The 12923-nt window shown below is 46.6% G+C and overlaps 1 protein-coding gene across 13 annotated transcripts in view; it reads right to left on the bottom strand.

Annotated features, from left to right (window-relative positions):
• NIPAL3 (NIPA like domain containing 3) overlaps window positions 1–12923 on the bottom strand; it is a 49484-nt gene that overhangs the window by 10000 nt on the left and 26561 nt on the right. For 12 of the 13 annotated variants that reach the window (XR_014231593.1, XR_014231594.1, XM_082342407.1 and 9 more), the window contains 4 exons: window positions 9968–10113; window positions 6191–6287; window positions 3666–3801; window positions 1690–1778 (listed from right to left, as the gene is read on the bottom strand). Coding sequence is in view for 11 of the 13 variants with exons in the window: in XM_082342407.1 (XP_082198533.1) it covers window positions 1690–1778; window positions 3666–3801; window positions 6191–6287; window positions 9968–10113 (468 nt within the window). In the remaining 2 variants the exon portion in view is untranslated. Of the gene's footprint in view, window positions 1–1689; window positions 1860–3665; window positions 3802–6190; window positions 6288–9967; window positions 10114–12923 lie in introns of those variants that run through there. The other variant, XM_082342400.1, reaches the window with a different exon arrangement.

A 12923-nucleotide genomic window follows, 5' to 3' on the forward strand; every position in this document is an offset into this window, starting at 1 on the left:
GAGACTTACCAGTTTTTACACACCCCTCTCCCTCATCTTTCTTTCTTTTTCTTTTTTGTTAAGTTTTTATAGGAGTACAGTTGATTTACAATGTTGTGTTAGTTTCAGGTGTACAGCAAAGTGAATCAGTTATACATATACATGTATCCACTCTTTTTTAGATTCTTTTCCCATATAGGCCATTACAGAGTATTGAGTAGAGTTCCCTGTGCTATACAGTAGGTCCTTATTAGTTACCTATTTTATATATAGTAGTGTGTATATGCCAATCCCAATCTCCCAATTTATTCCTCCCCTCCCCTTTACCCCCTTGTAACCATAAGTTTGTTTTCTACATGTGTAACTCTATTTCTATTTTGTAGAGAAGTTCATTTGTATCTTTTATTTAGATTCCACATATAAGTGATATCATATGATATTTGTCTTTCACTGACTTAACTTCACTCAGTATGACAATCTCTAGGTCCATTCACGTTGCTGCAAATGGCATTATTTCGTTCTTTTTTATGGCTGAGTAATATTCCATTGTATATATGTACCACATTTTCCCCCCATCTTTCTTAAGATGGAAGACCAAGGCTTCGTGGTTAAGCCGCCGGAGCTTTCTAACCTCATGAGACTGGCAGATGTCACACCCTGCAGTGTGGCAGTGCCACAGGCCTGCCGCCCTCACCCTGCAGCCAGCGTCTGTCTGGACCCACTTCACACCCCACCACCCCGACCCTGCCTGGAGCTCCTGATTCCCTGCCTGACTGTGGACTCAACCACGGTGTTTCTATTCCTTTCAATCTTGCCTGGACCGAAGCTGTTGACCATGACTTAAATCTCTGCATGAGGTTAGCTTTCTGGCTGCTCTGGGTCAAGCCCCACTCAATCCCTGGTCCCGCTCATGGCACAGGCCCTGGCAGGCTGTGTGCGCTCTTGTTCTAACCTCTGTGAACACCAGTTTGGGCACCACTTGTCCAAGGTGCAGTGCGAAATATATGGCTTTCTGGCTGGGCCTTCCTCAAAGGGAGGCACACTGGTTCTTACTGGTCTTTTTACTCTGAAAATCTTAGTCACCATTGCCAGTTAAAAACAAACAAACAAAATAACCGACACACACACACACACACACACACACACACAGATATGCTTGCAGCCTCTGAAGCCACCTCAGAAAGAAAAAGAAAAAAAATAGAGGGGTGGAGTAGAAGAAAAGGGGAATGTAATAATGATGATGATCACTTACAGAGCACGTGTTATGTACATACTCATGATCTCTAAAAATTATACAGAAGAAGTGTGTGGTCACTTGGCCAGTGGAGGCTGTGGAGTTAGCAGATGATGGTAGAAACTATTAAAGAAACCTAACACAAGCAATACAAGGTAGGGGACATTTGGACTATACATATTTCAATTCTAGGAGGAAAGTATTATTACTCCCATGTTATGAATGTGGAACTGAGGCTCAGAGAGGTGAAGTGATTTTCCCAGAGCTACACAGCTCCGTGTCTGTGCTGGGGTGCAAACCTAGGCCTCTCCGGCTCTAAATCCTGCACTCTCCCCACAAAACCATCTACAACTGTGACGGGCAGAACAAGTCAGCAGAATTGGCCTTCTGACAGAGGCGGCGCCCCTTCCCTCCACACTGGGGTAATGTCCCTGCTGTCAAGGTAGAAGACAGAAATCTTGCGACCACACCCTTACCTGCTGTGATAGCCACGGTAGTGGAGAGAATGTAGCCCACACTGGCAATCAGAGAGGAGTCGTACATCTGTGAGGCTTGACCTAAAAACCTTCAACACAAAAGCACTCTGGTCAGTGGGCTGTGGGGATGTCGGAAGGCCGAGGTGAAAGCCGATGACTGCAGGCTTGGTCTGAAAATACGAAGATGAGGCATGAAGGAATATTCCTTGGGATTATAAAGATGCCAGCCTTGTGTGTCTCCTGGGCTGGGGTCCACGCTTTGCTCCTATTCTTCCTCTGGACACACAGCCTGAGGCCCCTCCCTCTCCCCGTCCCACACCTCTGACCACACGGTTCTTATCACCGCAATGCCCTTCTCCTCACCTCTGTGTCCCCTGCTTCCCCTACCCACTAAAAAGCCATTCCTGGTCCCTTAACACTCCAAGAAACTCCTGTAGCTCTTATCACGTCCTGCCTTGTGTTGCAATTATTCTTTTAAACAAATTTTCTTCTTAATTCAACTCTCACTGCAATAAATATCGGAAAAAGAGAGAGAAAATTAGAGTCACTCCTAATCTCTCCACCTAGGATAAACACTCCATCATTTAGGAATATATTCTTTGTCCATTCTCTGCATTTTGGTTATTGTTGCAACGTTCCTTACACCATAACACACTTCCCACCCAACTGTAATCGTCTGTTTACCCGGCTGTCCTCGGACCAGGGCTGTGAGCACCTTGAGTTCAGTGACTATCGCTCACGTCTCTGTGCGTGGAAGGCCCAGCACGGGCCCGGTACACAGCAGGCCTCGATGAATGTGTGATGTGTGAGTGAGAAGCTTCCCGAGGAGGGCGGGGCACCTAATCATCTTTGTAAGCCCTGGAGGGCACAGCACAGAGCCTTGCATTGGGCAGGGGCTCAGGGGTGATGACCAGAATCGCTGTAGGAGGACTAAGCATAGTCATAATCAACGTAATAATAGTAACAAAAGTCATAAAAGAAGCTACTATTTACTGGACGCTATCCTGTATCCTACTAGAGCCTGCTGCGATTCTGTTAGGTAGGGGCTGTTGTTATTGTCACTGCAGACGGGGAATCTGTGCCTTAGAGGAGCTGAGGAGCAGGCCTAGGGCAGAGGGGTGAGGGGCGCGGGATGGGGAGGGAGACAGACGCCGGGGTTCCAGTCTCAGCTCCGCCAGTTCCTGGCCTCTCGCAGTAGTTCCTTACGTGCAAAGTGAGGATGATATCATTGTCGTGGGGACCAAATGAATTCAAGTTCCTGTGAAGGCAGTGAGAGCACAGCTTGCACTGGGCACCCGGGTGGCAGCGGTCACCGCTATGTTCCCTGCAGGCACCGCTGGTGGATGGTGAGCCCCAGCGGCTGGAGTCCAGGGCCTGACCTGTCCGGGGTGAACCGGCCCCAGGCACCACACTGAAACCTGATCTGTCCACCTTCCGTCCCCACGCAGGTTTGTCACATGCTCACCCAGGCCCCCTGCTGGGCACCGGATCTCTGATGTGAGCAAGGCCCAGGCCTACCCTCAGAACTGCTGCTTCTGAGGCAGAAACCATCGCCTTGCTCTTCTACTTGGAAAGATTTCTTGAGGACAAGAAAGTTGGAGACAACTTTCTGTCTTCCACCGGGCAGACAAATAGGTGCCTCACGGGGACGGCACAGCTTCTTCTGAGGCCCCGGAAGTGGGCACCTGCCTTGGTCCAGATGGGAATCGAGGCTGCCTCTGATTGCGCGGTTCTCACATTTGGAGGCAGAGGGAGAAATACATCCACTCCAGGCTTTTCAAGCGGCATGGCACCCCTCCATGTGATAACTCAGCAAATTAGCGACCCCTCTCTCTCCACAGTGGATGCCAAACCCTGGCGACAGAACATTTGAATGTTCTACCTGCCCTACAGCTTCAAAAACAATTGTAATCAGGCCCAGAAGCTGGAAGAGACCTTTGTGGGGAGGCCCAGCAGGAAAAGAATCTGCAACTCACGCGGCTTGATAGATAGCAGTTGCCACCATGCACACGAACATGACGTAGAAGATGGGGTAGTCGAGCTGCAGGTTCCCCTGTATGGACAAGACGAGCATCCCGGCCACAGCCTTCACTGTCACCACGGTCATTGAGCCTGCAGAAGGTTAACAAGGATGTGTGGGAGCCTCAGAGACATGGGGGGGGGGACAGTTTATAAACTCAAAGGACAAGGTGACCAAGATGCAGGGAACACGGGCAGAGCCCAGCCAGTGATTTACACAGTGAGAAGATCCTATTGGCATTGGTTCTTTTGTACCCTCCCGTAAAAGCAGAGAGGAAAGCAAAACCCCGAAGGGTACTTCCAAACGCCCTTCTAAACTCTACCAAGAAAGGGTGGTGAGTTCACTCTGAACTCCAGAGTGGCAGCACTGTGTCTGGAACACAATGCAAGGTCAAAACAATCGAATGTATAAATGAACTTCTTTTGAGTATCATTCTCACGGCAATCACAAGAAAAATGTGGTGTGTACAGAGCTCAGGAGTTTTTTGTGTTGTTTCTTTGGTCTTTTAAAATGCTTACTCACTGGTATTTTTAAAAACATTTCTTTAGACCAGAGGTCTCCACATGTTTTGGAATGCATATCCCTATGCATATGTATATACTTTTCAAATATATATACATTTATTTATTTTAAAATTATAGTCATGTAACACTGTGCTTATATGGTATATACATCATAAAACATGTGTAGGAAATATACTTAAAAGGTGGAGATAAAAAATAAATACCAGTTCTAATATTTTTTCTTCCCATACACTCACCTCACTACAGAGACCACTGCTTTACCCAGTGCTGCAGAAACTTCTAATTCTAAACTGTTGGATCCCCCTGCCAGAGCAGGAATTAAAAGGAACTCCCAAGTATGGTACAAATGAAGTTCCTTGTTCTGCCTGCAATGTTTTGCTTTCCTATTTTTCTCAGCGTCTGCTCATTTTGCCTTCTCCTGCCAACAGCCCAGCAGACACAGAGGCTTCTGGGCCCCTCAGCTACTTAGACTACAGTTTTCAAACATCGGCAGGCAGTTAAGACAAGCACTTTCTCCAGGCTGTCCTTGTTGGTGAGGAGGGGGCAGAAAGGAATTGGCCAACGTGCCTCAGAACCTTCTGACCTTCCAACTCACCAGGAGAGAACGTTTTGGGACCGTGATCTTCCAATCCACTTTGCAAACAAAATCATCAAGGAACGGACCACTGAGTCATGCTGCAACAGGAATGAACCTCTACAACATGATGCTCAGTGAAAGAGGCCAGGGACAAACAGCCACATGGTGTACGATTCCGTTTATGTAATATGTCCAGAAAGGCAAATCCATAGAGACAGAAAGTAGATTAGTGACTGGCCAGGGCCTGGGAGGATGGAAAAATGAGGAGTGACTGCTAGTGGGCACAGGGTTTCTTTTTGGGGTGACAAAAATGTTCTGAAATTCGATGATGATGATGGTTGCATCCTCTATGAATATATTAGAAATCACTGAATTGTATACTTTAAACAGGTGAGCTTTACGGTATGTAAGCTATATCTCAGTAAAGCTGTTAAAAAAAAAAAAAATGGAACCCTGTCCTACGATGACATATCTGTGTGTTTTACGGCCTGTCACTGGAATGGGGGCTTGCTGTCGGAAGGACAGAAGGAAACAACACACACTGGGGACCGGTGCTCATCTCATTTAATCGCCTCTCTCCCCCGAGATCTGGGTGTTCTCTTAGGCCCATTTTTAGAGGACAGCGTGGCTGACACAGGGACAGTCACTAGGAGGTAGCGGCAGGGCCGCACCCACCTCTCCGTCTCCAGGAAGAAGGGGTGCTTCTCACAGCTCTACTTGGTAAATCTAACTCTATGTGGGGTTAGAGCCTCGCCCCAATCTGATTTAGGAGCCATTTCCCCCATTGCACCCATGCCTTTAAAAGGAAAAAAAAAAGAGAGCAAAATCGAAATCAATTCTTGCCTTTGAATCCAGAATTAAGTCTTAACCTCTGATAGGTCTTACACGGACCCTTAGGGGCTCACTTGTTGGAACCTGTTCCACCCCGACTTCTCTGAAATAACCTCTTAACCCCCCACCCTTACCCTTACTCTGCTTTCTTCTTCGTCATTGTAATTGTCGCTACCCAAACTTATACTATCTATGTATTTGTCAACTCGTTTACTGTCATTTCCTCCCTCTTGAATGGGTGGCACCCTGAGGGGACGGGTGTCTGTCTGGCCCACTGCTCTAGCCAGTTTGCAGCACCGCTCCTGGCACTTAGGAGATGCGGTATTTGAGCAAGAACACCGAATGCCGTCAGCAGCACGATGGAACTGACAAGGCCTGCGTCCGGTTAGCAGGGACCCAGCTCCTGCAGCCGCCGATGCAGAGGGCCCAGCCTGGGCCGGCCTCCAGCAGCTCCTGGGTCCAGATGCCACAGCTCAGTAAACAAAACCCACATTTCCTTTTGGTGCTACTTAGTGGTGGCAAAACTCAATCCCCAGGACCCTCACTTACCAAGTAACGCCACCAAGAGGAGAATCACAACAATGTTGTTGGCGTTCCTCTCCTTGTAGAAGTACAGCAGCAAGCAGAAGAGAATGATCTCCACGAGCTACAGAGAGCAGCAAGGGGGGGAGGTCAGCGGGGGCCACAGGCAAGACCAGGAGACCCTGGAGGGCTGGGCTGGAGTTTATGCTGCTGATTGCATCAGTCACAGGCCCTCAGAGTTGAAAGGGAATTGAAACATCCAGTATTTCCCAAACCGCTGATACATATCCTGCAGGAAAGCAGGGAACGCTGAATCTCTCTACTCCCAATTCTGAGGAGCAGTTCACCTCGTGGAGAGGCTCTGAGGGTGCTGTGCCGGCCTCAGGTCCACCCTGTCTTGGATGGTCAAGATTCATCAGGCTGAGCTGGTGTCCCATCTCACTGCTCCATGGTAACCCCCACTAAAACTGGGAGTTGGTCAAAGAGGGAGCTGCTTGTTCGTTGAGGAGAAGAGCTCTTTGGTTAAGTATGTAAGTAGATACACCACTTGCCTGCTAACCAAGCCTCCACTGTGTGCAGCTTGGTAGAGTCGAAAAAAGAGGACTTCTGGAGTCAGGGAGGCCCAGTTATGAGCTTGGATCTCCTTCTAAACTAGTTGTGTGACCTTAGCCAAGTCACTTAAGTTCTCTAAACCTCAGTTACCTCCTTTGTGAAACAGGGAAAAGAGTTCTTAACTTAGAGGGCCATAATCACAGCTTATACTTAATGAACTCATAAATCTGCCAGGCTCTATTCTAAGCATTTTATCTTTACTCAACTCACTAAATCAGCGTAATAATTCTATGAAGAATCCCAAGCTAGCAAATGGCAGAGCTGGGATTTGAACCCGGATAGTCTGGCTCCAGGGCCCATGTGCTTTCCCACTAGGCTACACTGCCTGCAGATGGGGGCCCAGTGCCTGGCGTTCAGAAGGTGCTCCGTCAGTAGAATCTTACTAGACAACAGCAAGTTTGAAAACTCTGCAGTTTGAGAAGTTCCCCGCCTTTCCAGCAACAGCTTGTCCTTTCTATTCCTTAAAGGTCCAGACATTTGGCAATACTTTCCCAAGGAGTGAAGCCAGCCCCAGCCTCCAGCAAAACTAAAGCAATGGCTCAGCTCTGTTTGCCTATCCCAACCTCCTACCGAAGTTCATTTATCACAAAAAACCAATGCAGAAACATTAATGGGCATTTTAAAAAGAAAAAAATTGTTAAATTCCTCAGAATTAGAGACCATAAAACACAGCTGCGTTCATTTTTCTGTTTCTTCCTGTCTTTGTCACATATTTTATCTACTTGTCATCACAGTCAAAGCACAGTTTTGTGCTGGGCCATTGTTAGTTACCATAAACAATTTTCATGTTTTATGGAGTTGTCATAATTATCTTTAATTGTTGCAAAATACGCCATCAAGCAGATGTACAGTTACTCATCAACATTCCCAACTGATGTGCACACATTTGGGCAGGGGGGTGGGAGTGGCCGATCTCCCCACCATTCTTCATGATGCTTAAACGCACGCTGGGAGAGCACTTGGCGTTCTATCGCGAGATGGCTGTATATGTGTTGGTGCTTCCTGATGGACCATGAGTTCTGTCAGCCTGTCTCGTTCAGTTTTTATACTCACAGTGTCTGGCACATAGCAGACACTCAATAAATATTTACTGAATTTGATTTGGCCAAATCTTTCCAGCTGGCAGCACTGCCTCACAGTGACGATGGAGGAAGCCAAACTGAATTGGTCACTGAGCATCTGTCACGTGCTGGGTGGACCTGACAGCCACCCCGGGTGCAGGGACCCCGCCAGTTAACGTACAGAGAAGGAGGCAGAGCATGCGGCTAAGTGCCTTGGTTACGGCTACACAGTATGTAATGGACTCGAGCCCAGGACGCTCTGAAAGAGAAGCCTGTGTTCTGCGGTTAAGCTTTTCCTGAAGAGGTGGGTCTCTGGCTCTGCCCGGCAGACACTTCTCCATGCCTACAGGTCAACGCTGGGGCTGGTTGGCGCTAGGGAGATGACACAGCCCCAACCTTGGGGGAATCTATCATCTGCCTCACGGGCAATCGGAGGAAAAAGGACGTTCGGGGCCTCTACAGCAGGCCCAGGCTGCTTGAGTCAAGGCAAAACAGTGAACACCTTCGTTAGCAGGCTGTGGTGACACGTGAGGCCAGGCAGGCAGGCAGGCTTCAGGTCCAGCTCTGCTCTCACGGGAGTCTGAGCAAGTTTGCTAACCCTGAGATCCAGTTTTCTCGTCCATAAAATGGGGAGAAAAACACCTATGTTATAGGACTATCGAGGGAGTCTGAGATGTGATGAAACAAATTTTCACACATTGAGGTCTAGGGAAGTCATTCTGGCTTATACATGATTTAACTCAGATTTTATGCTAACAGGGACTTCCCCGGTGGTGCAGTGGATGAGACTCTGAGCTCCCAATGCAGGGGACCCGGGTTCGATCCCTGGTCAGGGAACTAGATCTCATGTGCATGCCGCAACTTAGAGTTTCCATGCCAAAACTAATGAGCCCGCCTGCCGCAACTAAGACCTGGTGCAACCAAGTAAATAAATAAATATGAAAAAAAAACGATTAAAATGGAGAAATTAAAAAAAAAATTATGTTAACTAAAACGGCCTATTTGCGGCCTTTCAAACATACATTGTAACCTGCTTTAATTATTAAAGAAAAGGGTACACTGACCAGAAGTAAAGAATGTTCACATTAAAAATAAATAAATAAATAAATATTAAATGCCTCCCTTCATGGGATGCCATTGCTAGTACCCCTGCGATGATAAGATTCCCTTCCCAGGTACCAAGGACAAACCGACTTGCTGTGTACATGCTGATCTGTTTTTTGTTGTTGTTGCTTTATACCTTAAAGGAATGTATCCCTGACTTGTTTAATGTTCTTCGACCTGAGAAGATATAAAACTGTACTGAAAACCATGCTTCTCCAGAGCACTTCCTCGGAGTTATCTGAGAGGCTGTCTCCCAGGTTATAGTCCTCAGTTTGGCTCAAATAAAACTCCTCATTTACTGGTTATTTTTGTTGATAGATAATACATTAAAAAGTGTTTAACATGGTGCCGGGGGGGGGGGGGGGGGGGGGGGGGGGGGGGAGCAGGAATACACCAGTAGCTTTATCAAATACCTTAGATGTTTTCCTTGATTAGTCTATTTGTAATCAATTTAGATTACAATTAGTCAATTGTAATCTATTTGTAACCTTGATTAGTTCTGGTTGGCGGTTTAGAAGATAAAGTCTGCAGTGTCTCCCGTGTTTCTATCAGCTTCTACCAGCTGTGTGATAGCGGGCAAAAAAAAAAAATAACATTCTTTAACTGTTGAAAATTTTAACTTTTTTTCTTACCATAACAGTTAAATGCTCACTGTAGAAATTTTGGATAATATGTAAAGACGAAGGTGAAATAAAAACACAATCATAATTCCATCTCCCAGAGACAACTACTGATGGAGTTTCTGTTTTTCTATCCAATCTTTTACAGGTAACGTACAGACCTACAAATACCTCTAAAAAAATCAAGTTATCATACTATACATGCAGTTTTAGACATTACTCAGGACACAAGTGAAAAAAAGCACTTCCCCAGGAACTACATGCTCTCTGCGAGCGTGGTGTTCGGCGCTGTGAAATACGTCATGATTCCCGTGAACCCCATCTTGCTGGGAATTTGGGTTTCTGGTTTCTAGGACTCCATCCCCACCCCCACCATCTCAGGTGGAAGGACCGGAGGCTTCTCTTACCATGTACAGGAGAAAAGGCCAGCTCACAAGATGTCTGATGATGTTCTCGCCTGTCATCTTCTCGTGACTGTTGGGTGCGAATGTCACCAGCAAGTAGGTGCCCACGATGGCCAGACCGCAGCCAACGAAGGATAAGATGTAGCGCCCTGCAGGGAGGGGGAGGTCATCACAGGGCTTACTGCAAGCGCCCGCCCCAGGCCAGCATGTGTCTTTGGGGTAACATATGGGGACGTGCTATTGCTTGAATTTTGGGTTTTTCTTTACTTGAAAAAAAATAGAGTATCTTCATGAATGTCATTTTGTTTTTCTACTTTTTTGGCCACGCCTCAAGGCATGCAGGAACTTGGTTCTCCCACCAGCAATCGAACCCGTGCCCCCCTGCAGAGGAAGTGTGGTGTCTTAACCACTGGGCCGCCAGGGAAGTTCCCTGAATGTCATTTTTTTAAGATACATTTAGTGTTAAAAAAATTTTTTAGTAAGATAGCATGCATACAAAAAAGTGCTCGATGAATTCTTACAAAGTGAACTCACCCATGTAACTAGCACCCAGGTCGAGAAAGGGAACATTCGTAGGACCCCCAAATCCCCACTCGTGTCCCCTTCCAATCACTAGCCCCCACCCCAGGGGCAACACTTTGACTCCTACCAGCACTGACCATTTGCCTGGGTTTGTACTTTATATCAATGGATTCGTACAGTACGTTTTCTTGTGTCTGGGTTCATGCAAGACTATGTGAGATTCATCTGTATCCTGGCATGTGGTGGTAGTTTCTTCATTCTCACTGCTGTACGGTGGTCCATGTGTGAATAGGATACAATTTATCATTTCTACTGTTGATAGGCATTTAAGTAGTCTCCAGTCTTGGGTTATAACAAATCACGTTGCTACAAACATTCTTGTGCATGTCATTTGGAAAACATATGCATGTAGTTCTATTGGGTACAAAACTAGGAGTGGAATTCCTGGGTCACGGGAGATGTAGATGTCCAGTTTAGTAGGTACTGTCGAATGGTTTTCCAAAGTGGCTATACCAATTTACACTCCCACCAGTAGCATATGAGCAAAACTGCATATTTTTTCTTCATTTTAGCCATTCTGGTATTGCACTCTGGTTTTAATATGCATTTTACAAGGAACATTCTAAAGCTAGATGGGCTAGATAAAAACAAAAAACAAAAAAACCTCAAAAGCAAACCTTCAGAGCCTACGGTATGCCTTTGAAAAACTGTCTCAGCCTCTCCCAACTGGCTATTTAACTTACTCCCAAGGGAACTATCTAAATACTATCAACACTCTACTCCTCAGACCTGTCAGAAATTGTTGGTGGCCCAGGAGGCATGCTCCTGGGGAAGGACCAGAGTCTCCTGACTCTTCCCCAGGGTCCTGTCACACTCCAGTTGAACCCTGTGGGGCTGGTGAAAAGCCTCTGATTGAAGTTGAGTGAGCCCAGCCCCAGGCAAGCTGAAAAGGGCTGTGAGTTCTGAGCTGCACATATTGTGACCACAGGCTTCTGGATTTTTCTGTGATAGAATTAACTCTACCTGTTTCATTTCACTATCTCGAGGAAATGTGATACCACATTAAATGTCCTTTATTTTCATTCTAGGCCTCAAAAGGTGTTCAAAAACCAGTTGTTCAATTGCTCAGTGAATGAATGAACCAATGGTTCATTCAATGAATGAATGAATGGTTAAACTCAACAAGGTAAGTTCTGTGCAAGTCTATTGTCTTAAGTTCTCCGTAGGCAGGGACAGGTCTTACTCATCAGTATGCCTGCGTTGTCCAGCAAAGGTCTAGCACTGGGTGAATGTTTGCTGTACTTAATAGAACTCTAAGCAGGGCAGCCAGGTACAGCTGTGCAGGTTGCTCACTGCACAAGGGCAGTGAAGAGGGCTAAAATCTAGTTCATGCTCTGCTCACCAAGGCATTTGCCCGCAGAACTACAGACGCCCAGAGGGGCATCTTTTTCTAATTCACATAGCCATGCCTCTCATTCCAGGACCACCTAGCATGACCCTGGAAGGGACATAAACCTCTACACTGATCTCAGAACCAGCCCAGCCCCGCCCCGCCCCCAGCAGAATTACTACAAATCATTCTGAGTCTTTTGGTCTTTGTGGTGTCATTTGTTTGCTGAGCAGTAGTTCTGCTTTTTTCAGTGTAAGATTCTTTTCTTTTTCCACCTCCTGGCCCAATCTTGCTGTTACTATACACCAATGATTCAGAACCGTGGTTCCCAAACGTGGCTGTGTGTCTGCACCATCTTGGGAGCTTCTTCCCCCTGACATTTTGTGTTTAAAAACTTTCAGACATAAGGACTTCCTTGGTGGTGCAGTGGTTAAGAATCCGCCTGCCAATGCAGGGGACACGGGTTTGAGCCCTGGTCCGGGAAGATCCCACACGCTGTGGAGCAACTAAGCCCGTGCGCCACAACTACTGAGCCTGCGCTCTAGAGCATGAGAGCTACAATTACTGAGCCCACGTGCCGCAACTACTGAAGCCTGCGTGCCTAGAGCCCGTGCTCCACAACAAGAGAAGCCACTGCAATAAAAGCCCCCTCTCCGCAACTAGAGAAAGCCCGCGCACAGCAACGAAGATCCAACACAGCCAAAAATAAATAAATAAAAATAAATTTATATTAAAAAAAATCTTTAATAGTAAGCACCCATAGTCCCACCACCTAGATTCTAAATTGACATTTTATTATACTTGCGTTATCCCATATCACGATCCATTTTCTTCATCCCTCCACTCATTCATCAAGCCAGGTTATTTTTGGATACATTTCAAAGCAAGTTGCAGACTAATATACTTCACCCTGGGGAGCTTTATGAGAATGCAAATGCCCAGGCCCCAGCCCAGATTTAAAGTCTCTGGGGATAGAGCCTGGACCCACCGTCATGTCACTCCTTAACTCCTTAGCGTGGCTTGTAAGCCCCTGCATCATCCAGTTCC

Source organism: Balaenoptera borealis, assembly GCF_965194805.1.
Source record: "Balaenoptera borealis genome assembly, chromosome: 1".
Taxonomy (NCBI): domain Eukaryota; kingdom Metazoa; phylum Chordata; class Mammalia; order Artiodactyla; family Balaenopteridae; genus Balaenoptera; species Balaenoptera borealis.